The 18284-nt window shown below is 37.3% G+C and overlaps 1 protein-coding gene across 1 annotated transcript in view; it reads right to left on the reverse strand.

Moving 5' to 3' along the window:
• Positions 1 to 242: 242 nt before the first annotated feature.
• LOC131128346 (sperm-tail PG-rich repeat-containing protein 2) overlaps positions 243 to 18284 on the reverse strand; it is a 47254-nt gene continuing 29212 nt past the window's right edge. The window contains exons 8-11 of the mRNA XM_078789257.1: positions 17678 to 17837; positions 13137 to 13300; positions 12929 to 13021; positions 243 to 389 (exon numbers count right to left, since the gene is read on the reverse strand). Coding sequence (XP_078645383.1) covers positions 243 to 389; positions 12929 to 13021; positions 13137 to 13300; positions 17678 to 17837 — 564 coding nt within the window. The remainder of the gene's footprint in view (positions 390 to 12928; positions 13022 to 13136; positions 13301 to 17677; positions 17838 to 18284) is intronic.

The following is an 18284-nucleotide window of genomic DNA, read 5'->3' on the forward strand; positions in this document are numbered from 1 at the left end:
AAACCCTGGCAATAATAGGAACGTACAAAAACAATCAGATGGCCGATTTTCCTCGATGCATCCCACGCATTCATAGCAAAATTGGAAAGTCTTGTTGCCTTTTTAATTGGTAGATGTGCTAAAAACAAGTTCACATGAGTTTTTTTTTTTTTTCTTTGTTCAAAAGTGTCTAAAAAAGTAAGTTTTTGGAAAGAATGTAGGGAGCACAGATGGAGAAGTTGTCTGTATGGCACTTTGAGGTTTTATGATGTGTGGCTACTCTCTAAGTTAATGCAGGCAGAGGAGTGGGTGAAAATCTCCTTTCTCTCTCTCTCTCTCTCTCTCTCTTTCTCTCTCCGCCTATCTTCTGGCGGCGAAGTGCTGCTTATTGTTACCTCCCTGCTGGCTGCCTGTTATAAAACAAGCCAAGTGAAAAACAGCTCCAGCTTCCCAAAGCGCCACACGACTCAAAAATAGAAGACCTTGCACAAAGCCAGGGCGGCTAAACGCCTCATGATCCCCTCGCTGACGAACACAACTTCAGAGTGTGGTGTTATTACGCCGCGCTATTTATCATTAGTGGGACCGCACGTCCACAATCACACACCTATAGTGGGCTAAATTAACCCCCCTGGGGGTCTCCATGCATTAGCATGATTAGTCACCTTTATAACACAACACACACACACTTGCTATACAGCTGGTTGTCATGGCAATGCCATTGCAAAGTGATTTGACATTTTCATCTTCCATGTGGAACACATGACATTGTCCTGTGCCCATCCTCGCCATCAAGACCGCCGCTTATTAGACCTCTTTGGGGGGCTAAGTTATGTTTTTAGCACCAATTTAAATGTTCCTTCCGAGGGAACTGTTTTTCATTGGTGGGTTACATCACCACTCTCCCTCGCCACCATCCGTATAGCCCAACATATAACTCTTCCAGGCGACACGGCGGTCGAGTGGTTAGCGCGCAGACCTCACAGCTAGGAGACCAAGGGTTCAATTCCACCCTCGGCCATCTCTGTGTGGAGTTTGTTGTCCCCGTGCATGCGTGGGTTTTCTCCGGGTACTCCGGTTTCCTCCCACATTCCAAAAACATGCTAGGTTAATTGGCGACTCCAAATTGTCCATAGGTATGAATGTGCTGCTGGGATAGGCTCTGGACTATGGATGTGTGCAAGCCAAAAACATGCTAAGTTAATTGGTAATATGGTAATAGTAATGGTTTAATTTCATTTGAACATGCATCAGATTACAATTGAATGCATCCCATAATCAGTTCACAGTTCCACATGTCCAAAAGGAGTAGGAAGAAGCAAAGCTTATTAAATCCTACCCCTCCATCTGGTACTTTTATAATCAGTAACTGTTACATTTGTTCACTTCCTGCTTTCCATAATACAGTTTAAGGTTTTTGTTTTTTTTTTAATAATCTTTTTTTAGGATTTTTTATTTTATTTTTAATTTTATTAAATTAATTTATTCTGTAAATTTTGTCATTTTAAATAATATTTTTAAAACATTTTGTCCATTTATTTTTAATTTGGAAATACATAATTGGATGCAGGCGGCACGGCGGTCGAATGGTTAGCGCGCAGAACTCACAGCTAGGAGACCAGGGTTCAATTCCACCCTCGGCCATCTCTGTGTGGAGTTTGCATGTTCTCCCCGTGCATGCGTGGGTTTTTATCGAGTACTCCGGTTTCCTCCCACATTCCAAAAACATGCTAGGTTAATTGGCGACTCCAAATTGTCCATAGGTATGAATGTGAGTGTGAATGGTTGTTTGTCTATATGTGCCCTGTGATTGGCTGGCCACCAGTCCAGGGTGTACCCTCTTCCTCTCGCCTGAAGACAGCTGGGATAGGCTCTGGACTATGTGTGTGCAGGCCAAAAACATGCTAGGTTAATTGGTAATATGGTAATGGTTTAATTTCATTAGAACATGCATCAGATTACAATTGAATGCATCCCATAATCAGATCCCAGTTCCACATGTCCAAAAGGAGTAGGAAGAAGCAAAGCTTATTAAATCCTACCCCTCCATCTGGTACTTTTACAATCAGTAACTGTTACATTTGTTCACTTCCTGCTTTCCTAATATAGTTTAAATTTTATTTATTTATTTGTTTATTTTGGCGACTCCAAATTGTCCATAGGTATGAATGTGAGTGTGAATGGTTGTTTGTCTATATGTGCCCTGTGATTGGCTGGCCACCAGTCCAGGGTGTACCCCGCCTCTCACCCGAAGACAGCTGGGATAGGCTCCAGTACCCACTGCAACCTTCATGAGGATAAGTGGTAGAAAATGAATGAATGTTGGTATCGTAGTTTAGATATCAAAGTAAAAGTTATGCTTGAACAGAATCAGGTAGGTTCCATCTTTCTGTAGCCATAGCACACAATATACACGGACAGTGTTTTGAAAAACATCTGGGATTTAAGGAAGGTATGGACGGGAGTGTTGTCCTACGTGTCTACTGTGACTTATTGTGACTAGTAGAGGAACGCATACGCCTGCAACGTACATTATGAATTATAATGTGGATGCACGGCCACGTATGGAGTGTGCACGTTGACAGCACGTCCATCCTCAGCGGCATGGTGCCATCATCGGCCATCATCTTTGCTTTGACAGCTGACAGTAAAATCCATCCCCCAGTTTTTTGTCCTTTTTTCCCTCATCAGCGGACTCTCTCGCTGCCCGTAAATAGAGGCTCCACGCCATTAGCGCCGCCGCGTCATAAATTAAAACGTCAATAAGTGACAAGACGAGTACTGTATGTTCTTCTGTGGCTTCCATGCGACTGCCACCTTCTCGTCGACTCTTCGTTTCATACTTTGTCTTTGTCATCAGCCTGGTTCCATTTTTTTATGACATCTGTCTTTGTGTCACACACACACACACACACACACACACACACACACACTCTCCATACAGAGTGTGTAATGTATTTCACAGAGAGCAATATGGTGGTTTTCTTTTTTCCCATCCCTCCTCATGTCCCCTGACGTTAATGAGGTACCTCGTGAGTGATGCGTGCCTGTCAGCGGACCCGAAAAATTGCTCTTACAGTCTAATTGACCTTTAGGAAGGTGACTTGTACAGGAATAGTTAGCAAGGTCACACTTCTTGTCCCCTGCAGAGTTATTCCAGCTATTATATACAGCAATGCACAATTAAGGGCTCATTACTTCCTGTTTGTACTGACAAATGATCATGTGACTATTTAACTCATTCATTCATTTTATACTGCTTTTCCTCACGAGGGTCGCGGGGGGTGCTGGAGCCTATCCCAGCTGTCTTTTGAGCGAGAGGCGGGGTACACCCTGGACTGGTGGCCAGCCAATCACAGGGCACATATAGACAAACAACCATTCACACTCACATTCATACCTATGGACAATTTGGAGTCGCTAATTAACCTAGCATGTTTTTGGAATGTGGGAGGAAACCGGAGTACCCGGAGAAAACCGAGTTTAATCTTTGCAATGGTAAAACCTGATCTGGCTTAAGGTATGATGGTCATAACTAAGGATCGACCGATATATCGGGATGATATTTGCGTTCTTTACTTGAATCGGTATCGGCCGAAACGCGCGTGGGTTCGCCGATGTATTTTATCTACATGTTTAGATCGCTAATTTTAGAATGCTAGCAATGCTAACGTTAGCATGCAAACACATAGCATCACAGTGTTTATATCTGTTGACGAGCTATAAAAATGTATAAAAATGCTACTATGCTACTGTTAGCATGCTAGCAACGCCGAAGTGCCAAAATTAGCATGCTAACAACAAGCATGATAGTGCTACGTCTTTAAATGTCTACTTATGAAAATGGCTAAAAAGGCTACTATGACAATGTTAGCATGCTAGCAATGATCACAGTGCTCACAGTGGTTATATCTGTTGACTATCTATAAAAATTTATAAAAATGCTACTATGCTACTGTTAGCATGCTAGCAACGGCAAAGTGCCAAAATTAGCATGCTAACAACAAGCAAGATAGTGCTACGTCTTTAAATGTCTACTTATGAAAATGGCTAAAAAGGCTACTATGACAATGTTAACATGCTAGCAATGATAACATTAGCATGCCAACACCTAGGATAATAGTGGTAAGTGTACATTCATTTATTGCTGGAGCCTATCCCAGCTGTCGTCGGGAGACTGGTGGCCAGCCAATCACAGGGCACATATAGACAAACAACCATTCACACTCACATTCATACCTATGGACAATTTGGAGTCGCCAATTAACCTAGCATGTTTTTGGAATGTGGGAGGAAACTGATATATCGGGCCGATATTTGCGTTCTTTACTTGAAACGTTATCGACCGATACATGTGTGGGTTCGCCGATGTATTTTATCGACATTTATGTATGTATTTTATCTACATGTTTAGATCGCTAATTTTAGAATGCTAGCAATGCTAACGTTAGCATGCAAACACATAGCATCACAGTGCTCACAATGTTTATATCTGTTGACTAGCTATAAAAATGTATAAAAATGCTACTATGCTACTGTTAGCATGCTAGCAACGCCGAAGTGCCAAAATTAGCATGCTAACAAGAAGCATGATAGTGCTACGTCTTTAAATGTCTACTTATAAAAATGGCTAAAAAGGCTACTATGACAATGTTAGCATGCTAGCAATGATCACAGTGCTCACAGTGGTTATATCTGTTGACTATCTATAAAAATTTATAAAAATGCTACTATGCTACTGTTCGCATGCTAGCAACGACAAAGTGCCAAAATTAGCATGCTAACAACAAGCAAGATAGTGCTACGTCTTTAAATGTCTACTTATGAAAATGGCTAAAAAGGCTACTATGACAATATTAACATGCTAGCAATGATAACATTAGCATGCTAACACCTAGGATAATAGTGGTAAGTGCACATTCATTTATTACTGGAGCCTATCCCAGCTGTCGTCGGGAGACTGGTGGCTAGCCAATCACAGGGCACATATAGACAAACAACCATTCACACTCACATTCATACCTATGGACAATTTGGAGTCGCTAATTAACCTAGCATGTTTTTGGAATGTGGGAGGAAACCGATATATTGGGCCGATATTTGTGTTTTTTACTTGAATCGGTAAAGTTAAGAATTTCCCTCACTTTCTCTTATTTTACAATGTAAACGTTGATAGCAACGGTGTATTGTATGTGCAGGCCAGGCGATTCTAAAATAATGATTGATTCCCGGTCTGGTCGTGGCTTCATAATAATGCTAGCTCCAAAATCGTTAATATTTTTACATTTATTGAACTGTCTGGATAGCTAGCACTAGCTGCTTTAAACAGGAAACAAAAACACTCTAAATAAGGAAGGTATAGATGAATTAGAGCCCTGTAGACATGAAATAACACCCCTATAGTCACCTTTACACTGGTATCACCCAATATAGTAGACTGCTATGTGGACTCTATGTCCTTCCGTGCTTATTCTCCACGAGATGGAGATCTGTCTCCCCGTTTGCGTTTGTTTTCATTATTGCTCCGCCACCACACTGGTGCTTTATGAAAGCGGCCGTGTCAGTGGCGCGTGCAATAATAAAATCCATGTTTTAATATCGGCCGTGTGATTGCATCCCGCCAGTTGCAGCGAGGAAGAGTTGTTTGTTGTCGGCGTAATGCGTGATATTAGAGCAGATAAAGTGAAATGTGCTTTACACGCTGTTATTATTGTTATTTTAGTTATGATGGCTTTTGCATGCAGCCGTCAACAGACAAAATGTGCTCGCGTGGACGTTCATTTCTGTTGATGGGATTAGGAGATTAGCTTCTTTGTGTTGCTTACCAGTAGACATAGCGGTGTTGCTTGGAAGGGTTTCCTGTTTTTGTGGTTTTTCTTCAGTAAAAAAAAGTATTGATTGGGTGAAACTTGGATAATCAAACTACATTTTTAATGGTAATGGTAATGGAGTGCATCCCATAATCAGTTCCCAGTTCCACATGTCCAAAAGGAGTAGGAAGAAGCAAAGCTTATTAAATCCTACCCCTCCATCTGGTACTTTTACAATCAGTAACTGTTACATTTGTTCACTTCCTGCTTTCCATAATATAGTTTTTTGTTTTTTTAAGCTTTTTTTTAAGCTTTTTTTAGCTAGCTAGCCACCAAATTGCTATAGCAACTAGAAGCGGTTCTTATTTTATTTTTTCCTGTGTTCCTCTTTTTTACACTTGAAAAAGGAATTTCAGAAATATTCAATCGTATTAAATTAATTTATTCTGTAATTTTTTTCATTTTAAATAAGATTTTTAAACAAATTTGTCCATTTGTTTTTTTTTTTAAATAATCTTTTTTAGGATTTTTAGGATTACAGCTACTTCATACCCAGAAAATGACTTTTGGACGAGCTAGCTAGTTAGCCACCAAATTGCTATAGCAACTAGAAGTGTAATTGTTTTCTTATTTTAATTTTTCCTGTGTCCCTTTTTTTTACACTTGAAAAGAGAATTTCGGAAATATTAAATCGTATTAAATTAATTTATTCTGTAATTTTTTTTCATTTTAAATAAGATTTTTAAACAAATTTGTCCATTTGTTTTTTTTTTTAAATAATCTTTTTTAGGATTTTTAGGATTACAGCTACTTCATACCCAGAAAATGACTTTTGGACGAGCTAGCTAGTTAGCCACCAAATTGCTATAGCAACTAGAAGTGTAATTGTTTTCTTATTTTAATTTTTCCTGTGTCCCTTTTTTTTACACTTGAAAAAAGAATTTCGGAAATATTAAATCGTATTAAATTAATTTATTCTGTAATTTTTTTTCATTTTAAATAAGATTTTTAAACAAATTTGTCCATTTGGTTTTTTTTTAAATAATCTTTTTTTAGGATTTTTAGGATTACAGCTACTTCATACCCAGAAAATGACTTTTGGACGAGCTAGCTAGTTAGCCACCAAATTGCTATAGCAACTAGAAGTGTAATTGTTTATTTTATTTTTTCCTGTGGTACTCTTTTTTACACTTGAAACAGGAATTTCGGAAATATTAAATCGTATTTAATTAATTTATTCTGTAATTTTTTTCATTTTAAATAATATTTTTTAAAAAATTGGCCATTTATTTTTAATTTGGAAATACATAATTGGATGAAGGCGGCACGGCGGTCGAATGGCGGTCGCGCAGACCTCACAGCTAGGAGACCAGGGTTCAATCCCACTCTCAGCCATCTCTGTGTGGAGTTTGCATGTTCTCCCCGTGCATGCGTGGGTTTTCTCCGGGTACTCCGGTTTCCTCCCACATTCCAAAAACATGCTAGGTTAATTAGCCACTCCAAATTGTCCATAGGTATGAATGTGAGTGTGAATGGTTGTTTGTCTATATGTGCCCTGTGATTGGCTGGGATCTCGCCCGACGACAGCTGGGATAGGCTCCAGCACCCCCGCACCCCTTGTGAGGATAAGTGGTAGAAAATGAATGAATAATAAATGCTTCATTTAGTGCTTCAATTCAACCGTATTTCCATATACTGAAAGTCTTTATGATGGTGACAGTTTGACCCTGGAACAGGTAAAATCAAATGCCTCTGAGTGAATATCCATCTTTTGGATCAAATTGAATGTTTAGTCTGCAACAAATGTCTTTGCCAGTGAGAAGCCATCACTCTCCTCATAAGTAGACACAGTTTGAATGCGTGCGTGCGGACCTCGATTCATCTCATCGCGAGAGAATCAAATGGACAGAAATGAAGAAAAAGTGGTTAAAATGTGAGAAAAAAAAGAGGCAAGCGTCAAAGCCGTGTGCTGTCGCTTGGAGGGACGGTGCAATGTGTCACTAATCTATAGATGGGAGAAGCAATGCCATCGCCTTGGGGGAGAACATCGGCCCAAATTAAATCCTTCACTCGGTGTCTCCGGGCACTGCCTCGAGGTATCCCACGACCTCGGCAGCAGTGGGGGGTGCGGGGTGTGGAAGGGCATTATGAGGAGGAGTGAATCAAGGCGACAGGTAAAGAGGAGAAAAGCGCAAAGAAGATGAAATGTACATACATGTACTTTTTACCCCATTACATACAATGGAAGCTTAATTTATCTGTTCCCAGGTCAAACTGTGGCCAACATAAAACCTCTTCTTCCACTTCTGTATATAAAATCTGGCAAAATCGCATCGCTGCGACGTCTTTGCAAACACGTTTTTTGTCCCCTGAAGCCACAGCGTTTCCGCAGTGGGCCGCATAATAAAAATCAAAAGATAAACAAATAATTTAACAAGAAAATCAAAAAAAAGGGAAAAATATGCAGTAATTTTGCAAAAATAAAAAAAAATAATTGGAAAAAAGTTGTAATTTAACAAGAAAAAGTTATAATTTTACAAGAATAACAACAATATTATAATATAATAATATTAGAAGGGTAAAAAGTCATTTTAGTAGCATGACATTTACATATTCTATAATATACTAATATATACTAAAAAATATTATAAAACTATATTAAATATAAAGAAAAATGTTTTTAGACATTATGAAAAAAAAGTTGGAAATTCTGGAAAATTAGGTTGCAGAAAAATGTATAATGTTACAAGAATTAAGTCAAAATACTATGGGAATAAAATCATAATTCTTCGAAAATACATTTGAAAAAAACACAGCAGAAAAAAACAGCTGAATGAAAAAAACAAGAAAGAAGAAAAAAATCTGATAATATTCTGAAGAAATAATGTCATTTTAATTTTAAAAAAAAAGTCATTTTTGGAAAATGTGATTGAGGAGAAGTTATAAAATGGGAATAAAGTCAAAATATTATTAGAATGAAGTCATAATTATGTGAATATTTTTTTAAGAATAAATAAATAAATATGTAATATTATATATTTTATTATATTATATATTATTATATTTTATTATATTTTATTTATTTATATAATATTATATAATATTATAAAATATATATGAAAAACAACATCAGAATTGTAACAAAAAAAGCTGTAGTTTTACAAGAATAGACTAGAAATATGACAAGAAAAAAGTCGTATTCTATCATGAAAAAACTGGCAATTTTCAGAGAAGAAACTCATTTTTCTCAGAAAGAATTGAATTATTAAAGAAGAAATATGTTTTGTTTGGTGGTAATATGAGAAAGAAACAAAACAAAATGAAGTTTTGTTGAAATATTAGAATAAAGTCAAAATATTAGACAATTTACAAAGATTATTTAGGGTGAAACTTGAAATTTTTGGAAAATTTTTAAAAAGCCAAAAAAAAAAAAAAACACTCACAATTTCGCCTACTGTAGCTGTGATGCAGTCAATCTGAAAGCGATTAAAGAGGAGACTGTGGATGATAAAAATACAGCAAAAGTTGAAAAAAAAATGATTATGCAAATGAAAAAGACTTTAGTGAACCAGGATTTGCTTAAACAAAGCGAAGAAAGGAGGTTTAAAGAAGAAAGGTATCAAAGTAGGAGAGATAACAGGTGTGCGTGGTGCGTTCAATGGCTGCCAGCCGACAGCTTCCTTCAGTCAAAGTGACACAGTGCGCCTTTCATATTCTGATTGCCATCACTTCCCAACAAACTCAAATGTCCTCCACATGAAGCCTTTCAGCTTACATGAAACAAATGAGAAATGACGGGCGTGGCGCCTTCATCCTCCCATCTCTCATGTCCTATTCCTGTCTCGTGACCGGATTAGACGCTTTTTTTTATATATTCATCCCTGCAGGGGAAGTGGGGATGTTGCCACGGAGACTGCTTGGGCTGCGGCAGCATGTGGCTAACTACTACAGCTAAGATATTTTCATTAAGTGCTCATTAAGGATGATATCCTCAGACTTAATGCGGTCGAATCTCAGGACAAACACAAAAACAAAAATATAAAAAAAATATGTGCCCCTCCAGAAAGTGAAAGTTAAGCTTGTGTGTGAGATATTGCCTCAAACTGGTTCTAACTCTACTGACAGCATGTCTGTTAGTAATACTATCTTCTCCTATGATTACTTTTCCATGAGTTATCGGTGAGTGTCGTACAACTCTAGTTGTGCTATGTAAGTGGCGCTGTCACGAAACCATGCCTATGGGACGCTGAGCCTAAAAGTAGAACCATAACATACCGTAAATGCTTGTAGCGCTCGACACTTTTAACAACAAGGATGATTAACAAAAAGCCCAAAACAAAAATATAAAAAAAAATATGTGCCCCTCCAGAAAGTGAAAGTTAAGCTTGTGTGTGAGAGACTGCCTCAAACTGGTTCTAACTATACTTACAGCATGTCTGTTAGTAATACTATCTTCTCCTATGATTACTTCTCCATGAGTTATCTGTGAGTGTTGTACAACTCTAGTTGTGCTATGTAAGTGGCGCTGTCACGAAACCATGCCTATGGGACGCTGAGCCTAAAAGTAGAACCATAACATACCGTAAATGCTTGTAAGCGCTGGACACTTTTAACAACGAGGATGCTCAACAAAAAGCCCAAACCAAAAATATAAAAAATCTGTGCCTCTCCAGAAAGTGAAAGTTAAGCTTGTGTGTGAGAGACTACCTCAAACTGGTTCTAACTATACTGACAGCATGTCTGTTAGTAATACTATCTTCTCCTATGATTACTTTTCCATGAGTTATCTGTGAGTGTCGTACAACTCTAGTTGTGCTATGTGAGTGGCGCTGTCACAAAAGCATTCCTATGGGATGCTGAGCCTAAAAGTAGAACCATAACGTACCGTAAAATGCTTGTAAGCACTGGACACTTTTAACAACGAGGATGCTCAACAAAAAGCCCAAGCCAAAAATATAAATACCTGTGCCCCTCCAGAAAGTGAAAGTTAAGCTTGTGTGTGAGAAAAGCTGATCCTAAAAGTAGAACCATAATATACAGTAATTGTAACGAGCAAGACAGACAAAGAGCGCAGAATGAAAGTACACAGTGTCTATATAGCAGTTGCTGCGCCCCTCTAGAAAGTGAGACTTAAGCCTGTGTATGAGAAACTGCCTCAAACTCATTCAAACTATGCTGTTAGTGTGTCTGTTTACTGTTTTCTCCTCTTGCTATCACTGTGCTATGTGAGTGCGGGTGTCGTGAAAGCTATTAGACTGAAACTAAAAGTATAATAATAATGATGACAGCTAACAAGAACCGGTTCATTCTTGATGTGTTGGCCGTGCAGGCGGACAAAGCGGTTAGCACACAGGCCTCACAGCTAGGAAACCCAAGTTCAATTCCACCCTCGGCCATCTCTGTGTGGAGTTTGCATGTTCTCCCCGTGCATCTAAAAATAATTGGTGACTCCAAATTGTCCATAGGTATGAATGTGAGTGTGAATGGTTGTTTGTCTATATGTGATAGGCTGGTTCACTTCCTGCTTTCCATAATGCATTTTTTTTAATAATCTTTTTTAGGATTTTTAGGATTACAGCTACATCATACCCAGAAAATGACTTATGATGAGCTAGTTAGTTAGCCAACAAATTGCTATAGCAACTATAAGCGTAATTTGTTCTTATTTTATTTTTTCCTGTGTTCCTCTTTTTTACACTTGAAAAGGGAATTTCGGAAATATTCAATTGTATTAAATTAATTTATTCTGTAAATTTTTTCATTTTAAATATGATTTTTTTTTTTTATTGTCAATTTTTAATTTGGAAAACGGCACGGCGGACGAATGGTTAGCACGCAGACCTTGCAGCTAGGAGACCAGGGTTCAATTCCACCCTCGGCCATCTCTGTGTGGAGTTTGCATGTTCTCCCCGTGCATGCGTGGGTTTCCTCCGGGTACTCCGGTTTCCTCCCACATTCCAAAAACATGCTAGGTTAATTGGCCACTCCTAATTGTCCATAGGTATGAATGTGAGTGTGAATGGTTGTTTGTCTATATGTGCCCTGTGATTGGCTAAGATCTCGCCCGAAGACAGCTGGGATGGGCTCCAGCAATAAATGAATGTACACTTACCACTATTATCCTAGGTGTTGGCATGCTAATGTTATCATTGCTAGCATGTTAACATTGTCATAGTAGCCTTTTTAGCCATTTTCATAAGTAGACATTTAAAGACGTAGCACTATCTTGGTTGTTGTTAGCATGCTAATTTTGGCACTTCAGCATTGCTAGCATGCTAACAGTAGCATAGTAGCATTTTTATACATTTTTATAGCTAGTCAACAGATACAAACACTGTGAGCACTGTGATGCTATGTGTTTGCATGCTAACGTTAGCATTGCTAGCATTCTGCGTGGGTTTACTCCGGTTTCCTCCCACATTCCAAAAACATGCTAGGTTAATTAGCGACTCCAAAATTGTCCATACGTATGAATGTGAGTGTGAATGGTTGTTTGTCTATATGTGCCCTGTGATTGGCTGGCCACCAGTCCAGGGTGTACCCCGCCTCTCGCCCGAAGACAGCTGGGATAGGCTCCAGCATTGCCTAGACCTGTCAGTGGTTATTGGCTTGGGGTAGACCACACACTGGCACATCGGGGTTTTATATGGAGCATTTGAGGTACGAGTTATTCATAATTAGAAGGCGTGAGATGTACTGCGGGTTACATGATGGTCATCTGAGATTCTCTAGTCATTAAAAAAAAAACAAAAAAAAATGACTGATCAAAGAGTGAAACTTATCGCTTTCAAATTCAGTTTGAGGAGGAGAACAAAGACAAGGATGTTCTTGGAAGAAAAAGCAATGAGGGCAATGGAAGGAAAAGCCAAAAAATTAAGTAAAAAGTGAGTAGTGGAAAAGTCAGGAAGCAGTCAAAGGAAGTGGGAAAAAAAAAAAAAGCAGGATCCTTGGTATATTAGTGGGTCAGATGCTACTGCTGTGATGTCCCACTTCTTAGTGCAAAAAATTGGCATGCAACACGGGGCTTCCTTCTTCTAAAGACTTTTTTGTTAAGTAGGATTTCAGGAGCTTTAACTTTGGGAGTCCAACCCCCCCCCCCCCCCCCCCAAAAAAAAAGACAAAAACAGGAAGAAACTTACTTTGGGCAAAAGTGAGGATGCAAGGCGCGGTGTGGTTGATCGGAATGCGGACGTGTGCTGCTTTTTGTAGAGCTCCTCCGGACGCTTTTCTACCTGAGACAACATTCAGGGAAAAGTACGGTGACCTGAGCTTGTTTTCTGCAGGGACTGAGCGAGGACAGAAAGAAAGATAAAGCGATAAAACCAGCCACTGATCATCCCTCAGTACCTCGTACTCTCCTGGACTCGGTCCCAGGATCGATTCCTTATTGAAGAAGATGCTGCAGCGTTTAGCCGTGGAGCCAAAGCCTCCCTTCTTGGCTCTCTCTAAAAAGGCCCTTTTAAAACTCTCCTGGGCCAAACCGTAGGCGAAGACGTCGTAGGACCCGGGGCCTGGATGCAGTACACACAGGAATTGCTAGAAAATATTACTTTTAATAGTATTACTGCAGGAAAGGGTAAGACGACACTTTTTTTGGATGCCCCAGAATTTGGTAATGGGGATGTGACACATTTGGTGCACTTTGGTAATGCAGTGTGAAGAGTGGTCACTTTTTCCATATATAAGGCGCACCGCATTATAAGGCGCACCTTCAATGAATTATATATTTTAAAACTTTTTCCATATATAAGGCGCACCACATTATAAGGCGCACCTTCAATGAATTACATATTTTAAAACTTTTTACACACTATAAGGCGCACCTTCAATAAATTACATATTTTAAAACTTTTTACATATATAAGGCGCACCACGTTATAAGGCGTACCTTCAATGAATAATATATTTTAAAACTTTTTACATATATAAGGCACACATTCAATGAATTACATATTTTAAAACTTTTTACATATATAAGGCGCACCTTCAATGAATTACATATTTTAAAACTTTTTACATATATAAGGCGCACCTTCAATGAATTACATATTTTAAAACTTTTTACATATATAAGGCGCACCCTCAATGAATTACATATTTTAAAACTTTTTACATATATAAGGCGCACCCTCAATGAATTACATATTTTAAAACTTTTTACATATATAAGGCGCACCGCGTTACAAGGCGCACTTTCAATGAATTACATATTTTAAACCTTTTTCCATATATAAGGCGCACTGCATTATAAGGCGCACCTTCAATTAATTATAGATTTTAAAACTTTTTCCATATATAAGGTGCACCGCATTATAAGGCATACTTTCAATGAATTACAGATTTTAAAACTTTTTCCATATATAAGGCGCACCACATTATAAGGCGCATCTTCAATGAATTACATATTTTAAAACTTTTTATGCACTATAAGGCGCACCTTCAATGAATTACATATTTTAAAACTTTTTTCCATATATAATGTGCATCGCATTATAAGGCGCACCTTCAATGAATTACATATTTTAAAACTTTTTCCACATATAATGGACACCTTCAATGAATTACATATTTTAAAACCTTTTCCATATATAAGGCGCACAGTATTATAAGGCGCACCTTCAATGAATTACATATTTTAAAACTTTTTCCGCACTATAAGGCGCACCGCATTATAAGGTGCACCTTCAATGAATTATATATTTTAAAACTTTTTACATATATAAGGCGCACTGCATTATGAGGCGCACCTTCAATTAATTATAGATTTTAAAACTTTTTCCATATATAAGGTGCACCGCATTATAAGGCACACTTTCAATGAATTACAGATTTGAAAACTTTTTCCATATATAAGGCGCACCACATTATAAGGCGCACCTTCAATAAATTACATATTTTAAAACTTTTTTCCATATATAAGGCGCACCACGTTATAAGGCGCACCTTCAATAAATTACATATTTTAAAACTTTTTTCCATATATAAGGCGCACCACATTATAAGGCGCATTTTCAATGAATTACATATTTTAAAACTTTTTATGCACTATAAGGCGCACCTTCAATGAATTACATATTTTAAAACTTTTTTCCATATATAATGTGCATCGCATTATAAGGCGCACCTTCAATGAATTACATATTTTAAAACTTTTTCCACATATAATGGACACCTTCAATGAATTACATATTTTAAAACCTTTTCTATATATAAGGCGCACAGTATTATAAGGCGCACCTTCAATGAATTACATATTTTAAAATTTTTTCCGCACTATAAGGCGCACCGCATTATAAGGTGCACCTTCAATGAATTATATATTTTAAAACTTTTTACATATATAAGGCGCACTGCATTATAAGGCGCACCTTCAATTAATTATAGATTTTAAAACTTTTTCCATATATAAGGTGCACCGCATTATAAGGCACACTTTCAATGAATTACAGATTTTAAAACTTTTTCCATATATAAGGCGCACCACGTTATAAGGCGCACCTTCAATAAATTACATATTTTAAAACTTTTTTCCATATATAAGGCGCACCACATTATAAGGCGCATCTTCAATGAATTACATATTTTAAAACTTTTTATGCACTATAAGGCGCACCTTCAATGAATTACATATTTTAAAACTTTTTTCCATATATAATGTGCATCGCATTATAAGGCGCACCTTCAATGAATTACATATTTTAAAACTTTTTCCACATATAATGGACACCTTCAATGAATTACATATTTTAAAACCTTTTCTATATATAAGGCGCACAGTATTATAAGGCGCACCTTCAATGAATTACATATTTTAAAATTTTTTCCGCACTATAAGGCGCACCGCATTATAAGGTGCACCTTCAATGAATTATATATTTTAAAACTTTTTACATATATAAGGCGCACTGCATTATAAGGCGCACCTTCAATTAATTATAGATTTTAAAACTTTTTCCATATATAAGGTGCACCGCATTATAAGGCACACTTTCAATGAATTACAGATTTTAAAACTTTTTCCATATATAAGGCGCACCACGTTATAAGGCGCACCTTCAATAAATTACATATTTTAAAACTTTTTTCCATATATAAGGCGCACCACATTATAAGGCGCATCTTCAATGAATTACATATTTTAAAACTTTTTATGCACTATAAGGCGCACCTTCAATGAATTACATATTTTAAAACTTTTTTCCATATATAATGTGCATCGCATTATAAGGCGCACCTTCAATGAATTAAATATTTTAAAACTTTTTCCACATATAATGGACACCTTCAATGAATTACATATTTTAAAACCTTTTCCATATATAAGGCGCACAGTATTATAAGGCGCACCTTCAATGAATTACATATTTTAAAACTTTTTCCGCACTATAAGGCGCACCGCATTATAAGGTGCACCTTCAATGAATTATATATTTTAAAACTTTTTACATATATAAGGCGCACTGCATTATAAGGCGCACCTTCAATTAATTATAGATTTTAAAACTTTTTCCATATATAAGGTGCACCGCATTATAAGGCACACTTTCAATGAATTACAGATTTTAAAACTTTTTCCATATATAAGGCGCACCACGTTATAAGGCGCACCTTCAATAAATTACATATTTTAAAACTTTTTTCCATATATAAGGCGCACCACATTATAAGGCGCATCTTCAATGAATTACATATTTTAAAACTTTTTATGCACTATAAGGCGTACCTTCAATGAATTACATATTTTAAAACTTTTTTCCATATATAATGTGCATCACATTATAAGGCGCACCTTCAATGAATTACATATTTTAAAACTTTTTTCCATATATAATGTGCATCACATTATAAGGCGCACCTTCAATGAATTACATATTTTAAAACTTTTTCCACATATAATGGACACCTTCAATGAATTACATATTTTAAAACCTTTTCCATATATAAGGCGCACAGTATTATAAGGCGCACCTTCAATGAATTACATATTTTAAAACTTTTTCCGCACTATAAGGCGCACCGCATTATAAGGTGCACCTTCAATGAATTATATATTTTAAAACTTTTTACATATATAAGGCGCACCGCATTATAAGGCGCACCTTCAATGAATTACATATTTTAAAACTTTTTACACACTATAAGGCGCACCTTCAATAAATTACATATTTAAAACTTTTTACATATATAAGGCGCACCTTCAATAAATTATACGTATATTTTAAAACTTTTTACATATATAAGGCGCACATTCAATGAATTACATATTTTAAAACTTTTTACATATATAAGGCGCACCCTCAATGAATTACATATTTTAAAACTTTTTACATCTATAAGGCGCACCGCGTTACAAAGCGCACCTTCAATGAATTACATATTTTAAAACCTTTTACATATATAAGGCGCACCTTCAATGAATTACATATTTTAAAACTTTTTCCATATATAAGGCACACCGCATCATAAGGCGCACCTTCAATGAATTACATATTTTAAAACTTTTTCTGCACTATAAGGTGCACAGCATTATAAGGCGCACCTTCAATGAATTACATATTTTAAAACTTTTTCCATATATAAGGCACCCTCAATGAATTACATATTTTAAAACTTTTTACATATATAAGGCGCACCGCGTTATAAGGCGCACCTTCAATGAATTATATATTTTAAAACTTTTTCCATATATAAGGCGCACCTTCAATGAATTACATATTTTAAACCTTTTTCCTTATGTAAGGCGCACCGCATTATAAGGCGCACCTTCAATAAATTAAATATTTTAAAACTTTTTCCATATATAAGGCGCACCTTCAATGAATCATAATGCATGGCCACTATTTTAACTCCTACATCAGACAAAAATGTCATTTGACGCACAAACTGACCTGGTGTGGCGCCTCCGTTTCTGTTAGGAGGGAAGCGTGCCGCCGTGACACCAAAGGGGCTTTTGCTGGGCCCCGCCGCGCCTTGTAGCGCCTGGAAGGCGCAGCGTGGGTCATTATACGCACCGACAGGAGGCGTCACTTCCTTGGCAGGCTTGAACCTCTAATGGACGGACAAGGCAAAGGGTGAAACGGATACATGTTAGCATGGGGGCAAGAAAGTCAGGCTTTCAAATAGAGGAAAAAGTGTCCCGGGTCATGTCCCCCTGCAGATCCACTTTAAGGGTCGTACCATCAAACCATGTAAAAGCTCTTTCTGTTTTGCAGTAAAAGACAAATAAAGCTTGTTTTTCTTGGGGGATGGTCTGGCGGAGACACACTAATGCTAGCGCCTGATCCAGGAGGGCGTAACGGCTGTCAGAGCACCAAGTAAAGACATCATTTTGACAATAACACACAACCTATATATTTGTGTACACAACTACCGCACGTCTTATTTAAACACACACAACCCTCACGCCTAACTGGGCCTCCAAAATAAAGCACCCGCTTTTTGTAAGCCATTCTAGCAGCACTCAGGTTCTGCTTGTCAAGCTCAACCTGACAGACC

Source organism: Doryrhamphus excisus, linkage group LG3 (assembly GCF_037039965.1).
Source record: "Doryrhamphus excisus strain RoL-2023G ecotype Guam linkage group LG3, RoL_Dexc_Guam_v1.1, whole genome shotgun sequence".
Lineage (NCBI taxonomy): Eukaryota > Metazoa > Chordata > Actinopteri > Syngnathiformes > Syngnathidae > Doryrhamphus > Doryrhamphus excisus.